This window comes from Bombina bombina, chromosome 5 (assembly GCF_027579735.1).
Source record: "Bombina bombina isolate aBomBom1 chromosome 5, aBomBom1.pri, whole genome shotgun sequence".
In the NCBI taxonomy this organism is placed as follows: domain Eukaryota; kingdom Metazoa; phylum Chordata; class Amphibia; order Anura; family Bombinatoridae; genus Bombina; species Bombina bombina.
The window spans coordinates 824980943-825006643 of record NC_069503.1 but is presented as its reverse complement, the minus strand read 5'-3'; the positions used below and the strand labels follow the sequence as shown (position 1 = coordinate 825006643).

At 36.9% G+C, this 25701-nt stretch overlaps 1 protein-coding gene across 2 annotated transcripts in view; it reads right to left on the bottom strand.

Moving 5' to 3' along the window:
* The window catches only part of DLGAP1 (DLG associated protein 1), a 710871-nt gene that overhangs the window by 348044 nt on the left and 337126 nt on the right, over nucleotides 1-25701 (bottom strand). Inside the window, exon 5 of one of the 2 annotated variants that reach the window (XM_053714947.1) lies at nucleotides 24152-24177. The exons of the other annotated variant lie outside the window; for it this stretch is intronic. Within the exon in view, the coding sequence (XP_053570922.1) occupies nucleotides 24152-24177 (26 nt within the window). The remainder of the gene's footprint in view (nucleotides 1-24151; nucleotides 24178-25701) is intronic. 2 annotated transcript variants of the gene reach the window in all.

Here is a 25701-nt window from a genome sequence, read left to right as displayed (position 1 = left end):
TCGGGTAAAACTCCGCCTCAGAGAATTACAGCTCATTCTACTAGGTCAGTTTCTACTTCCTGGGCGTTTAGGAATGAAGCTTCGGTTGACCAGATCTGCAAAGCAGCAACTTGGTCCTCTTTGCATACTTTTACTAAATTCTACCATTTTGATGTATTTTCTTCTTCTGAAGCAGTTTTTGGTAGAAAAGTACTTCAGGCAGCGGTTTCAGTTTAAATCTTCTGCTTATGTTTTTCGTTAAACTTTATTTTGGGTGTGGATTATTTTCAGCAGGAATTGGCTGTCTTTATTTTATCCCTCCCTCTCTAGTGACTCTTGTGTGGAAAGATCCACATCTTGGGTAGTCATTATCCCATACGTCACTAGCTCATGGACTCTTGCTAATTACATGAAAGAAAACATAATTTATGTAAGAACTTACCTGATAAATTAATTTCTTTCATATTAGCAAGAGTCCATGAGGCCCGCCCTTTTTTTGTGGTGGTTATGATTTTGTATAAAGCACAATTATTCCAATTCCTTATTTTATATGCGTTCGCACTTTTTTATCACCCCACTTCTTGGCTATTCGTTAAACTGAATTGTGGGTGTGGTGAGGGGTGTATTTATAGGCATTTTGAGGTTTGGGAAACTTTGCCCCTCCTGGTAGGAATGTATATCCCATACGTCACTAGCTCATGGACTCTTGCTAATATGAAAGAAATGAATTTATCAGGTAAGTTCTTACATAAATTATGTTTTTTTTAACACTTGGCATAAACACCACTCTATCCAATCGTGAAACACGGACTCCATTAACCCCTTTAACCCATTTGAGATTTTGCACCCATTATCAGCAGTTCTAAAAAAGCAGATTCTATTTCAGCTTTGTTGGAAACATTGTGATCAGTTTTTTAATGAAAAAAGATTTTGTTTTTTCAATTTCGGGAAAAAAACAGTAAGACTGTAATCCACATCAGTAGTTTTTAAATGAGAGACAAGTTTGCAAACCCTTGAAATCAAAACGTAGAAAAAGAAGAAAAGCGCGAACACGATTCAAGTGCAGATATCACAGTTTTATTTATAGCGACACGCTATATATGTACTCACAAGAGATAAAAAGATAAAAAGCAAATCTTTTGCATTCCCCAACGTTCCCGAACTCGGTCAAACATGCAGTCTTGTAGTCATACAATCTTTTCATAAATGAATAGATAGTTGATGTAGGGTACTAACTGGTTAACAGGAACGTTGATATCGGCCCTCGGCTCTTCCGCATACAGGATACCTACTGACAATACACGTATACCATGGGATATCAGAAGTCCTACGGAAGCCTCATAGGGTCAAATTCAATACAACTAGCAAACGTTCTACGCGTTTCGTCCCTAGTCAGATAACAGGCCTCTATATAAAGGGAGAAATCCCATAATGGTCATACTTCTAAGCCAATCCAAAATTAATAATACATGAGTGCTGATATCATCATATAGATTAGCCTACATAAATCTGAATCCTAAAATGCATGATTACGGTCTGACATATAAACAAAATAAATACATAGATAAAATTGACAAATACATCTTGAATACATGTGCATAAATACATAGTATAAAACAATATCTTTTTCTATTATATTCTCATATAAAAATATAATCACACTAAAAACCCCAAATACATGTATTTACACGGTAGAAACATCCATGAACTCATTATAATAAATATTTAAAATAATTTGATATTCATTAAGAGTTAAATAAATAAATATGAAATAGAATTAATTAAAAGCTCACAATAATTAAATAAATTGATTAATGTTCATAAATATACAGATATACTCAAAAACAGAATTAAATTTATAAAAATGCTAAAATGTCAAGTTCAATATTTAACCCCTTAGGTTCTAGACAATCTAGTGTTTTGATCCAAAACGTTTCCCTTTGTCTTAACCTCAACAACCTGTTTGTATCCCATTTATTTGGTGATACCCATTCGATAATGCTAACATTGAGATCCTTAGGATTTTTATTATGGAATAGTTTAAAATGATAAGATACACTATACTATGGTTATCAAATCCATTTATGATATTATTAACATGCTCTCTTACTCTGTATTTTATCTTACGTTTTGTTCTTCCAACGTAAATCATTCCACATTTACAGTACAGTTGGTATACTACATATGTGGTATGGCATGAGCACCTGCTCTTGCAATTATATTTTTTGCTACCATCAAAATTTGAAAATTTGGCATTGTTTGATGAAATTATGGGGCATATAACACAGTCTTTCTGTTTACAAGGATATAAACCTACATTTGCACCACACCAACTAGTTAATTGTCCTTCATTCAAAGATTGGCGAAGTTTGGTAGGCGCTATATAATTTTTAATATCTTTATTTTTTCTAAAAATTACATCAGGCTTATCTCCAAGTATTTTTCCCAACACCGGATCTAATTTTAAAACATTCCAATGTTTGGTTAAAATCTTTTTTATCTTATAGTGTTGGTTATTGTATTTAGTCACAAATTTCAGACCAAACAAGGTTCTCTTAATGAATAAAAATGAATAACAAAATACTTGTAACATATTTAAAGTTTGAAAAATCTAATTGAACAAACATGTCCAGTATATTGTTTATGCCTATATGAAAATAGCATTCATATTTTTTTAACACTTGGCACAAATACCACTCTATCCAATCGTGAAACACGGACTCCATTAACCCCTTTAACCCATTTGAGATTTTGCACCCATTATCAGCAGTTATAAAAAAGCAGATTCTATTTCAGCTTTGTTGGAAACATTGTGATCAGTTTTTTAATGAAAAAAGATTTTGTTTTTCCAATTTCGGGAAAAAAACAGTAAGACTGTAATCCACATCAGTAGGTTTTATATGAGAGACAAGTTTGCAAACCCTTGAAATCATGTTACATAAATAATAAGCTGATGATCATCATTATATGATAAAGTATGTTAATGTTTTCTAATAATTTTACATATTGGGCTAGATTACAAATGGAGCTCTAAATGATTGCACTCACTCAAACAGGCAAATGTATGTAAAGCTTAGGAGCTGCCCATTTTTAAGTTTAGCACCCTGGATGAACCAGCTCCTAAGCTTTACATTCCTGCTTTTTAAATAAAAATGCAAGAGAACGAAGAAAACTTGATAATAGGAGTAAATTATAAAGTTGCTTAAAGTTGCATGCTCTATCATTCAAGAAAACAATTGGGTTTAGTATCCCTTTAATGTTAAGATGTTCTTTCAGTGATGCACTTTCATGTAGAAAGCTGTCATTATCATTACAGGATTATCAGAATAGTATTTTTTTTGTTTGATAAATTACCCCTTGGGTATGCCAAAGTCACAGTAAAAGGGTATTGACCAAGATTAGCTTTCTAGAGACTAAAGTGCATCAGCACTCTTCTAGAATCTCCAACCCATGTTACTGCAAGATAATCAGTAAAGAGGTAAACTTTCATCAGCAATCATGTATGTTTAAAAAGCACTCTAGAAATGAGCAGAACAATTAGCATAAGTAGAACAGCTCCCATCAACCCATAAAAACGGGTTGGATTAAAATGAAGTACTTTTATACTCCAATCATAACATGTTCTTGCAAATAAAAACATCTATTGAACTCAAATTCTATGTCAGGAGACAGCGCAATACAATAATAACATTATTATTTATGTTAACATTATAACTGATATACCTATCCAGAAAATACCTGACTAAATGTGATATTTTATGATATGGATTGCTGAACATAAACCCACTACATCAATAGTAAACTGATAAACTGGAATACCGGTTGGGAGGAGTGTAAGGAGTCATTGCGCGCTCTTAGCTCAGTGGCAAAGGCTAAGGAAAATCTATCTCCCAGCACCTGGCGGGGTAAGACAGCCTAGCCCAGAGAGAACACTGTTGTTGGGTGTTCCGGGGGCCGTGGAGGGCATTGAAGGCTAAGTCACTTAGACAACAACCATAGCACAACAGCTTGAGGGGTGGAGTTTACAGAACTGCGTCGCCAATACAGGTGGCGGTGCATATTTGGGATCAGGGCTGCATCGTGGACGGCCCACAACAACAGAGGTGCAAGTGCTCCAGCAGTATCTGTTGAGAGGTGTCCCGGCTGGAGCAGCATCCATAAGAAGCGGAGAGTGGAGTAGGCTATATCAGCAAATCTGCACTAAGAGCCGACACGATTTTAGCAAAATCGCAAGTACCTAGAAAACTTAAGCTGGGCTAATAAGAGGGGAGGCTCTATTTTGACTTTTTTAACCTGTGTATAAAAGAGGGAAAAACAGGGGGGGGAAGAAGTTAACACCTTTTTGCTGGAAAGCTGAAAATATGTACTTCTTCCAAGTTACTGGTATAGAACTGGCCTAACCAAAAATACATCTAGATTCTAGAGGGTATATAGTTCTTTTTTACCAAGCTGGGCTGTACACACTCCCTAGTTGCTGACATTTTCAAGATGACTTGGGACTTTTGAGGCCACTGGGACTCCTTGTTAATATTTTACATCAGACAGAAGCAGTGGTTTGGATCTAGAACAACGGCTTTTTCCTCCTGTGTCTAGCTTTGCTCAATATACAACAAGCCTTACTATCTCACAATACAGAAAAAAAAGTGGCACACAGAATACCGCCCTTGTGTGGGGAAATTGCTATCAGGCTATTTTCTGTTTTACAGTGTGCACAGTTTGGTTACTGGACTGAACTTATTTGGAAAGAGGAAGCAGCATTTGACTTATAATATGTACTGTGATTAGAAACCACTTGGCAAAAAATCTGCAATGGTCCAGTTGTGTTTTCAAGTGTTGTCTGTTCTGTAATTAAGTAAATTCAAAGGTGGAAGATACATTGTTATAAGTAGAAAAACGTCCTTTCATTTATTATTTAGGGGCCTTTCTTTAAATTAGAATTCAAGTGTATGTTTCTGGTTATAGTAGGCTCTGACTAGGTAATTTCTACACCAGGGGTGTCAAACTCATTTGAGTCATGGGACATTTTCCATACAAGTACAACTCATGTGGGCCGCACACTACCTACATATCTTGTCATTGTTAAACAAAGCAGTGGTATTTGCTCTAACTGCATACATTTCAAAAGATTGTGTTCTGTAACTCCTAATTACCTTAACTCAGGCTTGATGAAACGCGCTCTAATGCTTTTAAGAAGGTGACACACACTCGCCATCGGATTGCTCTCCCATAGAGTCCGTGCTATTTTTCTCTTTAGCAGCCCTGTTCTGGGCGTACTCACAGTTTAGCATACGCATGCTCAAAGTATAACATTTCCTTTGCATTATAAATAGTGGATCACAATGCTGTCGGCATAGCGACCCACTGTTTATATAGTGATAGACATATACCTGTTGTATATAATATAAAATAAATACATGTAAAGTATGTGATTTTAGTTAAAGAGCAAATTATGGAAAGGAATGGACAGAAATAATGTGGGAAATCAGGGCTGCCATAGTAATGAACACATATAAAGAAGTGCTGCATATGTCAAATAAATCATTATGTATTTATCTGTGCTTTTTTTTTTTAATAACAATCTTACTTGTTAAAGACTGAGGGGTTTTAACATATGCGCATACCTAATAGGAAGCACACTCGCTCTTTAAGTAATAAGCATATTACAATTAGTATTTTTCATGGAGGTGGCGGTGGGCTGCACAAAATTAGGTTGAGGGCCGCATGAGGCCCGTGGGCCGCCAGTTTGACACCTCTGATCTATACTATACCTTGAAAGTGGAGCCATATAAATAGCAACATATACTAATCCCCATCGAGACTGAATAAGTAAGGGGTTATTTTGTTACACATTTAGAGAGACAATACAATTCTTTCCTGGCTAGCAGCCAGGCTTAATATTACACTTGACACTTTACTGTGTATATGCAATAGTCACTGTTTGTATTTTATTTTTATTTTTTTATTTTTACTCGGGTGTCTCCTAGCCCTGGTAAGGGCACAGGGAGAGAGGCAGGGAACAAAGAAAAAAACAAAAAACAAAAAAAAAGAGGGAAGGAAGGGAAGAAATAATAATTAAAAAAAACCTCACACAACACTTTCTTGTGTTTTATATACTTTATTCACAATATATTTTTTAATCACATTTTGATACAATATTCTTGTGATTAGAAGCGCACACTGCACCTAATGGAAAAATTTGTCACTAACACCAAAACAAGAGTCAAGAGTATCGGAACTTGAGGACCATTGCAGTTCCCAGGAATCAAACTATAAAGATCAGGCAGATAACATTAAAACACTACAAGCTAGAAGTGAAGATCTAGAAGATAGGTCCAGAAGAAATAACATAAGAATAATAGGTTTACCTGAGAGCAGCAAATTTGAGAATTTAATTAATTTTGCCTCACAAACTCTTCCATAAATGTTAGGCTTAAATCTTCAAACAGATAAAATACTTGTAGAGAGAGCACACACAACAGGTTCCATTAAGAAATATCCAGATGGGAGCACCAGGCCCTGTACAGTCATGATAAGATTTGTGAACTTCCAAGACAAGGTGAACATATTGAAGCAGTACAGAAAAACGAATAATTTAATGGTGGGTTCTAATCGGATCCATCTCTTTCAAGATTTTTCTGCTGAGACTTCAGCCAAAAGAAGGGAGATGGCACCTTTTTGTACCACACTCATTAAAGCAGAATTTACGGCAGGATTAAGATATCCGGTACAAATAATAGTAGACAGCGATGAGGGAACTAATGTCCTTAAAACAACGAGGCTAAAAACTACCTGGTAAAACACCATGTTAATTTAACAGGTTGAGTAAAGCAGAGTTAATAAGAGAAGCACATGGTTGCTATTTGGAGGCTATTCTGAATAGACATGGCCAGTTACACATTGGTTTATGGATTTAAATTTATGGTTGTCAATATTTTGTTGATTTGTGTTTTTTATGAAAGCAGTAAAATACAATATGATAAGAATCCACCCGAAGATTTTAATTCCTATTTTTCTTTTTGTTCATTTTACGTGCACATCCTCTCTCTCTCTCCCTCCTCACGGCTGTTGCCTATTTTTTTTATTTTTTTTTAGGAGAAGTCTCCAGTGAAGCTTTATAGCAAGTTAAATAAAATTACTATAGAAGAGATAGAAGCAGTTATAAAAAAGATGAAGCATAATAAAGCACCTGTACCTGACGTGCTACCAGCCGAGTTTTATAACATTTTGAAAAAAGAAGTCCCTAAAACATTAGTTAAATTATTCAATGATTATTTTTGCCAAAATAGTATGGAGTTCCCCTTTTTTTGCTTCAATAATAACACTCATATATAAAAAAGGAAAGGATGGGGCGTGTCCGGGCCAGGGCCTAAGATGGCTGCTAAATTGGGAGCTCTCTAAAGTAAAATTACAATCCACCTTGTAATTAAGATATTTTCATTCATCCAGACAGAAACTGATTCTCATGAAGTAGAGAGCACTTTGCAGGACTGGAATATATTTATATTTATAGAAAAAGAAGCTTCCCAAACCGGACCGCAGGGATTTCTTGGCGGCCTACAAGGAAGGAAAACCCAGCACCCCCCGCCGGGGAACCGGGGTAAGCAGAGTAAGAACTGTACCTCTGCACTCACTCAGAGTGATATCTATATCCACCTCCATTAAGCCACCATGGAAGATTTATACCTCGTTGTTAAGGCTTTGATGGAGAAGCGGGAAGCATTGATATGCGAGAGAGCTGACCGAATAGTTGCGCAACAGTCTCTGGGGGAAACCGCACCTGAATATAGTGAAGCATCACAGAGCGATCTGCCACTATTCCCACCCCATAGTCCAAGCCCTAAGGGCGAAGGAAAGCAAGCACGGAACATACCCGAAGTTATCCCACTTGCCTCAGCTTCAGAGCGGCATGAGCGGAGGGCGCCTGATTGCGCTGGGAGGGACCGGAGCCTTAAAGATGCGAACCGGCACCTCTTGGTCTGGTGCGATCAGTGGCACTACCTGCTTGAGGGCCAAATATGGAGTCCTGGTCCGGGACCGGCCCTGTTCGCTGTCTGGGGAGATGCGGCCGGCCTCCCTGGGCGGTGGATGGAGCATCCTGGCATGACCTCCCCTACGTATCACAGCAGCCTATTCTGGGAGTTCCACGGCTGGCTTGAGGGCGAGATACGTCCCTCCTGCCCGCTCAGCTGTCCTAGCACCGTGGAGACCGGGAGGTCTTTAATTTTTCCTTGCGGCTACGATCCGACAGGTATTGGGTGACAGTACAATAATATGAGATAAGGTTGGACTCCTAGGTCCGACATTAGAGACCCCACCCTTCCCTGCATCGAGAACTTGGGCCTCCTCATATAAACTGTGTACGCTGATGTTTGCCATGCTGGCTCTGTTACCCATGTTCATTTGACAGCAACCGTTTATTTAGAACCCTGGGTCTATGCTCCCCTGCTTAATATGTCTAACTGTTATGCTTGGTAAATGGAGGGTGAAAGTACTATAATACATGAATATACCTGCTAGCTTAGTAATGTACAGTGTGCTTATATTGACGCATAGGCGTATATTTCTGTTTGTTTAGATAGATATTTGTAACACTGTTATACTAACTATGGTTTTTTTTATATAAGAAGGGTGTAAAACATTAGAGCAATCTTTATATTCCCCTCTAGGGTTAAATCTGATATAGCATCCCAGCAGAAAACTATGGAATTCATATGGGTCAGTAGTGAAATGTGTGCAGCATGTGGAGATTTTAGTGTGGAGATGCATTTTTAACATTGGTTATTGCTATATTATCTTTATCTAAATTTTGAGTATAATGATTCTAATATATCCCAGAGGCTTTAAAAGGGACCTATATAACTAACCCTACTGCTCTACAGAACAAAACATATGCAATTTACACTAGTAATTTTCTTGGTTTTTAATCTGGTTTAAGTTCTGATGTGATTGTATGGACACATAGAGGCCTGCTTCCTATTAGATAGAAAATTTACATGAGAGTCACGCCGTAGGAGGAATACAACCTGTTAATTTACTTTCTGTTGTCCAAATGAAAATGTACCCTATATTATCTTTATCTAAGTTTTGAGTATAACAGTTCTAACATATCTCAGAGGATCTAAAGGGACCTATATAACTAATACTAATGCTCTATGAAACAAAACTTATGCAATTTACACTATTAATTTTCTTGTTGTTGATCGGATTTATGATCTGATGTGATTGTATGGACACATGAAGGCCTGCTTCCTATTACCTAGAATATTTACATGAGAGTCAGGCCGCAGGAGGGCAACCACCTGTTAATCCACTTTCTGTTGTCCAAATGTAAATGTACCTATATATAAAAAGAGGTGCCGAGCATGGCTGTATATAATTTCTAAGGTTAAAGATGTATTACTGTTCACAGACTCTAAGACAGGCCTCCTGTACTAGATATGTAAGAATTAATGTATGTTGAGAGGCGTGTTGCCATGACAGATTTATGAATATGTTATGTATGTTATTGCTACCTCAATAAAAACTACTTTAAAAAAAAAAAAAAAAAGAAAAGGATATAGAAGAGTTGGGTTCATATAGACCAATATCGCTCCTAAATAGTGATTACAAGGTATTGACATTTTTAGTAGCAGAAAGACTTAAAAAAGTGGTGGGCACATTTTTTTTAAATCTTTATTTGAAGTGTACAGCATTAACACAATATATTGTCACATCGTAAAAAAAAGTACAAAAACGTATATATCGATATTTATACATAGCATCACCTTACTCGCATAATTAATATTTGCTGCTATACTGTACACCATCATTTTCCAAAACTAAATAACTAAACTTAAACCCAAACTACATTTCCTTATATAGAGAATTAAAGGGCCATGATAACCAATGTTGAAACACTTGAAAGTGATGCAGCATAGCTGTAAAAAGCTGACTAGAAAATATCATCTGAACATTTCTATGTAAAAAAGAAAGATATTTTACCTCAAAATGTCCTAAATATTCAAACCCAATTGCAAAGGACTTTGAGCATCAAATCAGTATGTCTGTCCCGGGACAGGCAAGGGAGTGAGCTTTGTGCACACTCATATTATTTCCCTATTTAGTTTAAGGAAGTTTACTATGAAATCTCATGAGAGTTAAAGGGGCAGTCTAGTCAAAGTCAAACTTTCATGATTCAGATAGGGCATGTAATTTTAAACAACTTTCCAATTTACTTCTATTATCTAATTTGCTCAGTTCTTTAGATATCTTTGTTGAAGAAATAGCAATGCACATGTGTGAGCCAATTACACAAGGCCTCTATGTGCAGCAACCAATCAGCAGCTACTGAGCATATCTTTTCAGCAAGTGATATCAAGAGAATTAAGCAAATGAGATAATAGAAGTAAATTAGAAAGTTGTTTAAAATCACATGCTCTTTCTAAATCATGGAAGAAAAAATTTGGGTTTCATGTCCCTTTAAAGGGCCATAATACCCAAATGTTTAAACACTTGAAAGTGATGCAGCATAGCTGTAAAAAGCTGCCTAGAAAATATCTCCTGAACATCTCTATGTAAAAAAGAAAGATATTTTACCTCAAAAGTTCCTCAGTAGCCACCTCCCATTGTAAAGGATTTCTAAGCAGCATTTTAATGTGTCTCTCCTGGGACAGCTGAAAGGATGAGCCTTGTGCACTCTCATATTATTTCACCAATCAGGTAAAGGAAGCTTACTATGAAATCTCATGAGAGTTAAGTCAAATCTCATGAGATCACAGTAAGAGTTCATGACCTCAGCACTGTTGATGCTGATTGGCTGCTGTTCATTTCTTCATTTTTTTTATTTTTACCTGCAGCTGGGAGCAGCTGAGTATAACTTTTTACACAGAACTAACTCTGCTGAGCTGAGGAGATTGTGAGGTAAAATATCTTCCTTTTTTACATAGAGATGCTCAGGTGATATTTTCCTGTCAGCTTTTTACAGTTATACTGCATCAGTTTCAAGTGATTTAGCATATGAGTATTATGTCCCTTTAAGTGAAATCTCATGAGATCACTGTAAAAGAGTTCATGACCTCAGCACTGTTGATGCTGATTGGCTGCTGTTCATTTCTTCTTCAATTTTTTTTTTTTTTTACCAGCAGCTGAAGTATAACTTTTTACACAGAACTTACTCTGCTGAGCTGAGGAGATTGTGAGGTAAAATATCTTCCTTTTTTACATAGAGATGCTCAGGTGATATTTTCCTGTCAGCTTTTTACAGTTATACTGCATCAGTTTCAAGTGATTTAGCATATGAGTATTATGTCCCTTTAAGCCTACTCTTCATTGGGAAATTCTAACAAATATAATGTGTGATATAGTAAGTTTCCTCATATATTACTATAGCTATTAATTTAGCGCCCAGAAGGGAGGGAGAGGATGGAGAGAGAGGGAAAAAAATTGTCTCCATGAGTTGCTATTATAGATACTCAAGTATCACCAAATATCCATTTACCCCTTAAATTGCATTCCATCATATAACTGGGCTGATTCAAAATTCTTCATCAATCAATATCAGTTGATCCTCATAATTTAAATTCAAAATCCAACATTTCCATTTTTCAAAAAATGATTCCACATTGTGCTGAATCTTAAACCAGATGTCGTATTGCTCTACTAGATAGAAACTGTATTTTTTCTGCATTTTTGAAAGATACAAAGAAAGGTTCCTTATCCCTTATTCAAGTTTTAAATATTAAATTCCGCCTAATGATTATTAAAGTGTTTATAAAATTTTGCCTATGTCGGGATATTAAGTCCGCTGATGAAAAAAAAAAAATAGTTAAGGAGAAAAATCGATATTAGTGGAGCAGATATTATTTATCTAAAAATTAACCGTTTTCCAAAATCTCATAATTTTAGGGCATAACCATAGACAGTGCAGAATATTGGCTCTAGGAAGTTTGCATTAAGGGCAGCATGGGGGCACTGAACTTGTTCCCCACTTAGATCTACTATATGGGGTTATATATGTCATCAGTTATAGCTTGACATGTTGTTCTCTGGAAAAAGCAGAGAGGGTAGCTTTTCTACCTTCCCTAAACTCTTATCTAAAATGTGACCATCTATAGTATGTAGACTTAATTAATTCCACTTATGTACAGTTTCCTCCAGTGAGGGTTCATGATTCATGTTAGTGATTACATTGTATAAGAGAGAAATGGAGAATTTTCTGTACCTAAATGCATTAATAATAGGAGTGATCACCTTCCACTCCCAATGTACACCATATATTCTATGTAAATAACTACAGTATTGCTTAATTTGCAGATATGACAACCAATGTTTCCCATCCAGGTTGTACCTGTCCCTGATTTGGTCAAAGGAGAGGAGACATACCTCTCCTTGTGCTTTATTAAACATTTGACATACTCTGATTAATCCCTTATTGTACCAAGATTTAGCATTCTATCCCAGTTGAAGATTTGGATTGTTAGCTATCTCTAAAAATAGACTGAGAAATGAATTTTTAAAATCTTGCATATGCGATGCCCGACGTTAATTGGATCTCGCAAGAAAGCTATCTTTTTTATGTAATTCAGTAATTTTTTAATTTGCATATGCATAATATTTGTTAACGGAATTGATATATTAATTTTAGATTCAATTTCATACATGACAAAATGCCCACATTTCAATATCATATGTAAAGCAATTTTTGCCAATGCAGCAAGATTAAAATTAACAATATAAGGGAGAGCTATTCCTAAGAATCTTTTGGATATTGTTAATTTGTTAAGACTAATTCTGGCCTTCCCTGCCCCCCATAGATAATATCTAATTGCAGAATTAATTCTGTTGACATCTGTCCTCTTCAGAAGGAGAGCTACATTTTGAAAGATATAAAGCAGTTTTGGTAGAGCGATCATTTTTAGCAAGCTTATTTTGCCTGACAGAGAAAGTGGTATCGACTTACATTTTTTAAGTTGTTCACAAAACTTTTTAACCCCAGGCATAAAATTAAATTTATACCATTCCTCTGGGTTGTTAGAAATCTTAATCCCCGAATATGTCAAACATTTCCCAGCCTCCTTGAACATTCTGGGAGCAGATTCTTTATTCTTATATACCCATAAGATCTCAGATTTATTTACGTTAACTACGTATCCAGAAAAGGCACTAAATAACTATTATTTTGCTAATCTTAGGGAAATTTGTCAAAGATTTATGAGTAAAAATGAAAGGATTCTTCCGCATATAACACCACTGTGATCTCTTGCCCAAACATATTTATGCCCTGAATTTCTTTTTTTATCAATATAGCAAATGATTCAAGCATTAAATTAAAAATAAGTGGAGATAGTGGGCATCCTTGACGTATCCATCGTAATAGTCTAAATGGGACAGATCTAGAGTTGCTAATTAACAGGCATGCAGATGATTCAGTATATATTTCCTAACATTTATATTTAAAGATCTGCCCTTCATAAATCCAGTCTGGTCAGAGCTTATCACCTCCACCAGGGAAGGCAGTATTCTCTTCGCGATTAATTTAGTTAATATCTTATAATCTAGATTCAATAAAGAAATTGGTCTATCTAAATCTATACATTCTGGGGTTTTCCCTGGTTTCAAAATAAGTGTAATTACAGATTCATTAAAATTCCTCGGGGGAGTGATTTGGCCAGACCAGATTTTATTAAATAAAAGAGTTAAGACTTCTGAGGTCTCATTTGCTAGGATCTTGCAAAATTTGTCAGGGAGACCGCCTGGACCAGCTGCCTTGTTATTCGCTAATTCTTTAATAATCTTTGAAACCTTTGGTTTATAAAATTGGGGTATTTATCTTTTCCAAGTCAGAAGAATTAACCCTAGAATTCTCGCTATGGTTCCAAAAACACTCCCTCTTCTCCATATCAACATTAGGTTTAGAGTATAGTTCAGTGTAAAACTCTTGGAAGGCTTCTTTAATTTTACCCATTTCTGTTAACTTTCTATCATGTATTTTGATTTTAGTAATAAGTGGAGACTTTTTCTGATATCTATTTATCTGTGCCAGTAATGCTCCAGATTTATTGCCAAATCTATAGTATTTAGCGGCTTTCCTAAAATCTTGCTTAATAGATTAATTTGAAAATTGTCACGCTGTTCTTTGGCTGTCAAATATTCCCTCCAGCTATCTTGATCTCGATCCCTGATATATTTTGAATATGTGTTAATTATTTGATTGGATACCTGCTTTTTCCTAATTTCTATCTTTTTTTAAAATTTACACATATATGCAATAATTTCCCAGCTTGCCAAAAAATATCAATATTATCCATATAGCCTATATTATTACGTTTATAGCCTGCCCACTTATTTTGTACATATATAATAAATTTTGGGTCGTTAATTAAATATTTGGGGAAAGTGAAACATTTCTCTCCCCTCTGTCCTTTTGAGACTTCCATAAGCATGATAATAGGTGCATGATCAGAGATGGTGACTTGATCTATTCAGGATTCTATAATAGAATTGACTAAGCTTTCGGAAATTAAAAACATGTCTATTCTAGAAAGTACGGAACATGACTTAGAGAGACATGTGAATTCCCTTTCATCCGGATGCAGGATTCTCCATATATCTTGCAGTTTAAGTTCTTTCTTTAATTGCTTTAAGATATTAGCTTCTCGCTTTCTTCTATATTGTAATGATTTAATATCTTTGATATTATTTCTTTTACCCTTTTTTTCCTTTCCTCCTTTCAAACCCAACTGCTTTCTATCCAGAATCTCATTAGGAGTTGAATTCAGGTCTCCGCCTAAAACAATTGGCCTATCAAAAAAATGGGATAAGAACATCCCTAAGAGAGTTCCAGAAACTAAAGTTCAATTTGTTAGGGCCATATACGTTACATAGGAAGAGTTGTCGCCCCCTCAATCTCAATATCAACAATTATGTATCTACCATCTTTATCTAAAATATGATTCTTAACGTTGTACTGTAGAGCTTTACTTAATAAAATAGCAAGACCTTTTTTCCGCTTCTCTCCAGGTGTAAATATTATCTCTTTGACCAAGCTACTCTTAAAGGGACACTAAACCCAATTTTTTTCTTTCATGATTCAGATAGAGCATGCAATTTTAAGCAACGTTCTAATTTACCCCTTTTTATAATTTTTTCTTCATTCTCTTGCTATCTTTATTTAAAAAGCAGGAATGTGATGAATAGGAGCCGGCCCATTTTTGGTTGAGAACCTGGGTTATGCTTGCTTATTGGTGGGTAAATGTAACCCTGGCTTTCAAACCTGCCTGTATCATCTGTGTGCATAATGGGGCCATCACTTTTCATTTATTAGAAGTCTCAACTGAAAAGTCATTGAATAATACAATATTTTTACCTCTATACTCTATAGTACTATTCTTACTTCTATATGCCTGCATAATCTGTATTTTATCCTGAAAATTTAACATTTTTTGGATAACCGGTCTGTTGTAATATTCACCTTTTCTGACCTCCTTTCTCAGGCCCATTCTATGTATCCTTTCTATTCTGGGGGAGAAGTCTGTCTCTTTCAAGCCTAGAAATAATACTAGCTATTTCTATACAAAATGTTTCAAGTCTTCCTCCAAAATATCTTCTGGGAGACCAATCATACTCATATTATTCCTACGTGACCTGTTTTCAAGGTCCTCTAATTTAGTCTTAATACTCTCTACCTGTTTTAACAATATCTGCATATTTTGTTCTCTGAGTATTTCCCTATCCTCTACCTCTGATACCCTTTGTTCCACCTGTGTTAAACGATTAGCATACTGCTTAACTTCATTAGATAGTGACGTTATGCTGCTCTGAATAAGATCAAACTTCGGTGAAAATAGAGCATTCATTTACTTTAATAATTCCAAATTAGTGTTGCTTTGAGGTATACTCTTCTCACTTAAATCCTCAATGGTGTCTAAAGTGGATTTATTTCGTTTTTTCAGTGTGCAACCTTTTGTGGGCATTTTAGGTGACTTATTTTTATTTATATATTTATCCATGTTCAAAACAACCCAAAAGAAAAAGTGCTAGTGGGGGGAGAGAAAAAAAAAGGGAAAAAAGGTGGAACAAATTCAGATTTGCATATTCATTTCCTTATCTTTTTTGTCAGTACAAACTATGACTCTAAACCAGCGGTCGCCAACCAGTGGTCCGTGGACCACTGGTGGTCCAGGAGAAGATGTTGGTGGTCCATGACACCATCAAGCAGGAATTAATCTTCTCTGATGGTGTCACCCTCGTGTCTGGCTGGATATCAGTGAAAGCTGACGGGGGAGTTAAATTACAATCTTCCTACACACGTTGCGTAGTACTGCACAATTTAACTCCTCCTGCCTGGTGCGCTGCTCAGAGAGGTTGATATAGTATTGGCTTGAAATAGTGGAATTATAGTATATAAAAAAAGAAAATCTTAAAAAAAAAATTCTCTCTTATATTTCATTTATTTTCTTCCCTTTACCTGTCTCTTTGTAGTAGTTCTTCCTTCAGATGGACTAACATCGCTGTTTGTCTTCCTCCCCTCCATTTTCTTTTTTTTTATTAAATATTAATTATTTTTCATTCTAATAATTTTCCAGCACACAAAGCCATTCCCCCTGAATTCCATTAATTGCCACACAGCAGATCAGCCATATCCCACCAGTATTATAGTAATTGCCAGTAACATCAGTCATGGTTAGCTCACATCCTTATTGAGAGCTTTCTGATATAAACTTAATTTATGACTCCAATGTTTGTCCATGATCATAAGTAGTTTTGAACAATTCCTAACTGGGGAGGTAACTTGGAAGTCTTGTTGTCCTTTTAAGCATAATTCTTTTCTTCCCACTTTCTCTGTTTGCAGCTCAAAAGTTGACACTCACCCTTCATCTGTCATTCAGAAGTATTCTCTCAGTTCTGTCATTCAGTTCATTAATTCCAAAAAAATATTCTTAAAAATGTGTAAATATATACATAATGTAAACTTATGTATGGTTAAATATACACACATTATACAGGTGGTAAGTGGTCCACGGGATTCAAAATTGTGAGTTTAGTGGTCCCTGAGGTCCGAAAGGTTGGCGACCCCTGCTCTAAACAATCTGTATGATAACACTCGTCGTTAGCTGGTATTATAAAATATAACAGAGGTATCCACTATCCAGCTTTCGACTTTTACACTTTAAACCTAAATTAAATCCTTAGTACAAAATATTTAAAATATTATTTCAGGTCTCTAAACCATAGACCATGCTATACAAAGCAGCTGCTCATAGATTTACAATTTTCTTACTTTATCCTTATATACCTAAGCCAGCCAATTGTTACAAAAAGAGAAAAAAAGGAGAAGAAAGAAAATGGAAGCATAATTATGCCACTACTAGTATAGTAATTGATAACAGTTACACATATACAAATGTGTCAGAGGGCCTAGGGAGGATTTATTTCCTCATTTTCACACTTCCCTTCTCCTCTCTTTAACCTCCTTTAAAGTCCATTGCTGTATGAACCTCCACCAGGGAGTAAATGGAGAAGAGAAAAAGACAAAAGGTGCTCCAACAGTCTAGTATATCCTTTTAGTTTTTTAATTTAATTTTACCGTCCCCTGAGATGAACCTGGGTACCTCACGAATGAGTATGACACTGTAAAAAGGCAATTCATTCAAATACAGTTCGGAATTGATTAATTGTAGCCTCCATTAGTTGTTTAATAATATTTTTTGCATTTATATCTGTTTGAAGGCCATTGATGCTGCTTAATTTGTATAACCACTTTATACAGTCCATTATATAGGAGGGTTCATCCCAGGAGAAGGGGCGGAGCTGAGATTCAATGTTGTGTGAGGCTGAGAGTTTGGGAGCAGGCCGCTCCATTGGAGGTCGACAGGGAAAGCGAGCTGAAGGTGTGACTCATATCCACAGGCGGGACGCCAACGGCTCGAGAAACACGTGACACGTGTAAGGTTTTGAATACTTGATAGAATTTCTGACACTTGATACACAAAATTTTGAACATATAAGATACACGGTTTAGTCTAAAGTTTTTTGTTTTTTTTCGGTGTGTTTGATATATTTCCCTTCTCTTTTTTGGGAAACGAGAAGTTTGCTGTTTTTTTGCTTTGTTTTTTCTATCACCGGATACACACAATTTTGAACATATAAAATATAGGGATTTTTTTTTTTTGGTATACTCACAATTTTTGACACGTTATATACATTTTTTTCCCTCTGATGAATTATATATTCCTAAACTATATGTGAGGTATATATACAATAGATTTATATCATTGGAATTTTAGGAATATTGCTTCACTTGGTGTTTGGATAGGTTTGTTTCAACCACATCTAAGTATAAACCTGCAAGTATGGCAAGAAACTGGAACCAAGATAAGAAAAACAGCAGACGTAGCTTAGATCCGGGACTAGAGCTATCCATGGAAGACAGTAGTCAGTCTTCTGATTTACTGAAAAAGATTAGTGCACTTTTCCTTCCTAAATTTGATGCTATACAGAATAGTTTGGATGCACTAACATAAGAAATGAAACAATTTTCAACCAAAATAGCTTTAGTTGAACAGAGGGTATCTGATATGGAGGATAAAGACCTAGAACAGGAAACTTCAATTAATGCTCTAACTAGTCAACTTAAAATGTCAAACACTAACGGCTAGATTATGAGTTTTGCGTTATACTGAAAAAGCAGCGTTATCAGGTTATAACGCTGCTTTTTCACTACCGCTGGTATTACTAGTCTTGCAGATTTAGGAGCACCGCACACTTTTTTGGCCTTACCGCAAATCAACTTACGCAATTTGCGTATAGTCTATTTTCAATGGGACTTCCATAGCGCCGGTATTACAAGTTTGTCAAAATAAAAAGAGCCCCCCAAAATAAAAAAACCCTAGCCTAAACTAAACTACCAATAGCCCTTAAAAGGGCCTTTTGCGGGGCATTGCCCCAAAGTAATCAGCTCTTTTACCTGTAAAAAAAAATACAATCAACCCCATCAACAGTAAAACCCACCACCCACACAACCAACCCCCCAAATAAAACCCTAACTAAAAAAACCTAAGCTCCCCATTGCCCTGAAAAGGGCATTTGGATGGGCATTGCCCTTAAAAGGGCATTTAGCTCTATTGCTGCACAAAGCCCTAACCTAAAAATAAAACCCACCCAACACACCCTTAAAAACTCCTAACACTAACCCCCGAAGATCCACTTACCGGGAGAATTCTTCATCCAAGCGTCAAGATGTCCTCAACGAAGCCGGCAGAAGAGGTCCTCCAGATGGGCAGAAGTGGTCCTCCAGACGGGCAGAAGTATTCACCCAGGTGGCATCTTCTATCTTCATCCTTCCAACGTGGAGCAGCTCCATCTTCAAGACATCCGGCGCGGAGCATCCTCTTAAATCAACGTCTTCTTGCTGAATGAAGGTACCTTTAAATTACGTCATCCAAGATGGCGTCCCTTAGATTCCGATTGGCTGATAGAATTCTATCAGCCAATCGGATTTAAGGTTGAAAAAATCCTATTGGCTGATGCAATCAGCCAATAGGATTGAACTTCAATCTTATTGGCTGATCCAATCAGCCAATAGGATTGAGCTTGCATTCTATTGGCTAATTGGAACAGCCAATAGAATGCAAGCTCAATCCTATTGGCTGATTGCATCAGCCAATAGGATTTTTTCAACCTTAATTTCGATTGGCTGATAGAATTCTATCAGCCAATCGGAATCTAAGGGATGCCATCTTGGATGACGTGATTTAAAGGAACCTTCATTCAGCAAGAAGACGTCGATTGAAAGGATGCCCCGCACCGGATGTCTTGAAGATGGAGCCGCTCCACGTCAGAAGGATGAAGATAGAAGATGCCGTCTGGGTGAAGACTTCTGCCTGTCTGGAGGACCACTTCTGCCCATCTGGAGGACCACTTCTGCCGGTTTCGTTGAGGACATCTTGCCGCTTGGATGAAGACTTCTCCTGGTAAGTGAATCTTAAGGGGATTAGTGTTAGGATTTTTTAAGGGTGTATTGGGCGGGTTTTATTTTTAGGTTAGGGCTTTGGGCAGCAAAATGATTATAGGGGGAGATTTCAATATGGTTCATTCAATAATATTAGATCAACAAAAGAACTATGAGAAGAACCCATATTGTCTTTCCAGAGAATCTATCGCCTAGATTTAGAGTTCTGCGTTAGCCGTCAAAAGCAGCGTTAAGGGGTCCTAACGCTGCTTTTTACCGCCCGCTGGTATTTAGAGTCAGCCAGGATAGGGTCTAACGCTCACTTCCAAGCCGCGACTTTTCCATACTGCAGATCCCCTTACGCCAATTGCGTATCCTATCTTTTCAATGGGATCTTCCTAACGCTGGTATTTAGAGTCTTGGCTGAAGTGAGCATTAGACCCTCTACCGACAAGACTCCTGCTGCAGAAAAAAGTCAGTAGTTAAGAGCTTTCTGAGCTAACGCCGGTTTATAAAGCTCTTAACTACTGTGCTCTAAAGTACACTAACACCCATAAACTACCTATGTACCCCTAAACCGAGGTCCCCCCACAAGCCGCGACTTTTCCATACTGCAGATCCCCTTACGCCAATTGCGTATCCTATCTTTTCAATGGGATCTTCCTAACGCTGGTATTTAGAGTCTTGGCTGAAGTGAGCATTAGACCCTCTACCGACAAGACTCCTGCTGCAGAAAAAAGTCAGTAGTTAAGAGCTTTCTGAGCTAACGCCGGTTTATAAAGCTCTTAACTACTGTGCTCTAAAGTATACTAACACCCATAAACTACCTATGTACCCCTAAACCGAGGTCCCCCCACATTGCCGCCACTATAATAATTTTTTTTAACCCCTAATCTGCCGACCGCACACCACCGCCACCTACATTATGCCTATAAACCCCTAATCTGCTGCCCCAAACATCGCCGACACCTACATAATATTTATTAACCCCTAATCTGCCCCCCCAACGTCGCCGATACCTAACTACACTTATTATCCTCTAATCTGCCGACCGGACCTCGCCGCTACTCTAATAAATGTATTAACCCCTAAACCACCTCACTCCCGCCTCAAAAACCCTATAATAAATAGTATTAACCCCTAATCTGCCCTCCCTAACATCGCCGACACCTAACTTCAAGTATTAACCCCTAATCTGCCGACCGGACCTCGCCGCTACTCTAATAAATGTATTAACCCCTAAAGCTAAGTCTAACCCTAACCCTAACACTCTTATTAAATAAAGTATTCCTATTTAAAACTAAATACTTACCTGTAAAATAAATCCTAAACTAGCTACAATATAACGAATAATTATATTGTAGCTATTTTAGGATTTATATTTATTTTACAGGCAACTTTGTATTTATTTTAACTAGGTACAATAGCTATTAAATAGTTATTTACTATTTAATAGCTACCTAGTTAAAATAATTACCAAATTACCTGTAAAATAAATCCTAACCTAAGTTACAATTAAACCTAACACTACACTATCAATAAATAAATTAAATCAATTAACTACAATTAAATAAACTAAACTAAATTACAAAAAAAACAAACACTAAATTACAAAAAATAAAAAAAGATTACAAGAATTTGAAGCTAATTATACCTACTCTAAGCCCCCTAATAAAATAACAAAGCCCCCCAAAATAAAAAATTCCCTACCCTAATCTAAATTAAAAAAGTTAACAGCTCTATTACCTTACCAGCCCTTAAAAGGGCTTTTTGCAGGGCATGCCCCAAAGAAATCAGCTCTTTTGCCTGTAAAAAAAACACAATACCACCCCCCAACATTACAACCCACCACCCACCCACATACCCCTACTCTAACCCAAACCCCCCTTAAATAAACCTAACACTACCCCCCTGAAGATCTCCCTACCTTGAGTCGTCTTCACCCAAACGGGCACCGATGGATCAAAAGAAGACATCCGGAGCGGCAGAAGTCTTCATCCTATCCGGGCAGAAGAGGACATCCGGACCGGTAGACATCTTCATCCAAGCAGCATCTTCTATCTTCATCCATCCGGAGTGGAGCCATCTTCTTCCAGCCGACGCGGATCCATCCTCTTCTACCAACGCCTACTCGCCGAATGAAGGTTCATTTAAATGACGTCATCCAAGATGACGTCCAAGATCAGCCAATCGGAATTAAGGTAGGAAAAATCTGATTGGCTGATTGAATCAGCCAATTCAATCAGCAAAAGAGAGAGAGCAAAAGAGAGGGGGGAGAGAGAGTAAAAGACAGGGGGGAGAGAGAGAGTAAAAGAGAGTGGAGAAAGAGAGAGCAAAGGAGAGGAGAGAAAGAGAGAGCAAAAGAGAGGGGGGATAGAGAGAGAGCAAGGGGTGGGACTGCTGTACTGCAAAAAATGGCCCGTGTACACAGGCTTTAGGACTAGTTTTACTATATAATTCCCCTACTGCAACAATTTGCGTAAATGACATACAATCAACTCGCTTTATGTTAAGTAGGGGCACTAGGCAGGGATGCTCAATTTTGCACTTATTATTTAATTTGGCTTTGGAACCCCTATCTTTTTATCTTAGGGAAAATATTGCTGGAATAAAAAGGAGGGTTCATCCCAAGTATATTATTTAAAGCACATAAATTGCACCTGTGGATTATATTGGTATCAGTAGTAGTGTAACTTTAAAAAGTCCGAGTTTTATTACTACCGGGCCCTACTCTTTGCAGGCACTTTGTACATCAAAAACAAAGCATACACCCTTATGCTCCCATGCAATATCTTCCTTGTGTTCTTCATACACCAATTATACCTGTATTTATCTCCACTCCAAAACAGTGCTCTTAAATACTGTATAAGAGAATATGCCGAGTGGATTTAATATTCATGAGTCATAACAAAGAGCTCCGTTAGCACAGAAAGAGCATATGTTCCAAGCCTGATATGATAACTTATGTCCTCATACAGTTTAAGAATACATAAAGCTGAATCAGTACTTATCTGAAGTCATGGGCAGGTAATCTTCTTCCCAAATCTTAGGTAGACTTGACGGTAATATGTACGTCAGCAGGACCTGCCGTGCTGGCGTGTATATTATCGATGTTTCTGCCATGTTCCACTGTCTCTTGAATCCAGGGCAGGAACCTTCATGGTTAAGCTGTTCTGTCTCCCTCCATCCCCCTCCGGTCCTCCACCGCTACCGGTAGCAGCCGGTCCAGCAGCAGTATCATGCTCCGGGACACACTTGTGGATTGAATCTGGTGGGCCTGTGTACCTAGGCCTCCTAGGAAAAATGCCCAAGTGGAGATAGGCCGCAAACGGAGAGCCATCTGTGTTCGTGCATCCAACACGCTAGACACTCCTACGCTAGACTGTTGATCCATGTGGGCACGTTAATACATGCAGATCGAACCAGGTTTATGCCAGGAAGAAATGTGGTCCGTAATATGAGAAAAGTGCTTATCACTCTAGATTATTACTACGGCAAATCATTGCAACAGGATAGAGATAGAAAAGATACAGCCTACTGACAATGGACACGGAAAATGCATTTGACTCGATTATTTGGGACCATTTACAATGCTTGGCAATTTCGGTTTTATGGGTAATCTGGTCAATTTGCTTAGACTGATATATAATAAACCACAGTTGTCGATCAATGATGAGTTGTTAGATTATATTATATTAAGTAAGGGAACACGTCAGGGATGTCCTTTATCCCCGTTATTATTTAATGTAATCATTGGAACCCTTGGCGGTATGACTGAGACAGGAAAAAAGTGTAGTTGAAGTAGGGAAACAGCAGCTAGTTCTCTCTCTATATGCAGATGATCTTATTCTATTTTTAAGCAATATGAGTGCATCGATTCCTAAATCTCTCGGAATAATCAAATGTTATAATTCACTTTGGGGTTATAAAATTAATGCTACAAAATCTGAGATTTTGGGGATCCGTAAAACTTCAGATAGTTATACTCAACATAAGTTCAAGGAAGTTAACCATATCAGATATTTGGGAATCATGTTAAGCCGGAATCCCAACGAATGGTATGCCTTAAATTACACAGAGTTTTTTCTTAATATTTCTAATGATCTGAATAGATGGACTCTATGCTATTGAAAACAATTATTTTTCCTCGGTTGCTTTTCTTGTTACAGAACCTTCCATTATTTATACATCAAAGGGACATTAGTTTTGCTGCATGCTCAATTTTTTTGTGGGGTAAAAAGAAGCCTTGTATTGCCATAGATAAACTAATACTATTAAAGAAACATGGAGGCTTATCGTTGCAAAGCATTAAATATTATAACTGGGTTTCTCTGATTAAATTTGGTATTGACTGGCTTACGGAAGCAAATTATGTCACATATCTAGATCTAGAGACAGAACTGGTGGCCCCATTTAATTTGAAAACATTACTTCATATTCCACCATTCAGACTACCTAGTAAAATCTGCAATTTGAGGACTTTTTTAAATATCATATTAGCCTGGCAGAAGTTCTGTTCTATAATCGGGCACAACTATAGGGCATCACAATTTTTACCGATCCTAGGAAACCAAGATTTTGGACCAGGCCTCTACAATGCTGTATTCCAAGAATGGCGTTTACAGGGAATTTTAATATATCTCCAGGAAAATAGTGCAACAATTCAATCTTACGAAATGTTGTCAGTGAAGTATTCACTCCCTGCAAGCAATTTTTTTTGCATACCTTCAGGTGAAGAACTATTTCATGCAAATATCACATTTGTATAGCTTTGAGTGGGGAGCTCAAGAAATTCCTAATGGTATTAAGTTGTACAGTGTAGGGCCTAGATCAATTTCTTTCTGGTATAAATCCCTCCTTACAAGACTTGGACAAATAAATCAAAGAAAACGCAAACATAAGTTAATGTAGTTTTTTCCGACAATTACGGAACAGGTAATAATGCAAAGTATTAAATTATCAGAGGGAGCAACAAAGTCAATTAGCTGGAGGGAATCTCAATTAAAACGAATAAATAACTATTACATGACACCAGATAGGATATAGAAATGGACCAAAAACAAACAACACAGTGAATGCGTGAAATGTAGAGCAGAAAGGACGGATATTTTACATTATATGTGGTCTTGTCCCAAAATCAGGCAATATTGGAACAAAATTAACTTCTGGTTAAATAAATTTCTTGATAATAAGATATCAATTACTTGTGATAAGGTTTTTTCCCTTTACAGTAAATAGCTTAGATCAGGAGAATTTTTTTTGATAAATAAAATCATAATGGCTGCACGGAACTTAATATTAAAAGGATGGAAAGTATCGGCAGCCCCTAGCATCGCTGAAGTAATTAATAAAATATATCTACAAATGACAATAGAGATGCACAATATAAGACCTTCTTCTAATACACATACAGAAATCTTTTTTCATCAATGGAAAAGGATTATTTTGGCCTGGCCAGTATCAGTTCAGTTACAATTTCTGGAGCTAATTATGAATGCAGAAAACTTTCAATTGCTAGTTTTGGAAGGTACCCTTCCCTGGCACTGGCTAGCTATGAGGTCTGTCTTACCACAACCATAAAAAATAGAGTGAGCTAAATCACTTTTTGTGTGTGTGTGTGCATTTGGGACAGATATGAAAAAAGTATGGAGTTAAATACTGGGTGCCTTTAGGTGTCTCATTAAATGTATAAAAGCTCAATATACTAACAAACTAGAAGCTCGCAAAAATGATAAGAGTGTATTAATTTACCACCACTTTATGTAGAGATTCATTTTTAAGCTGTATATACTTTG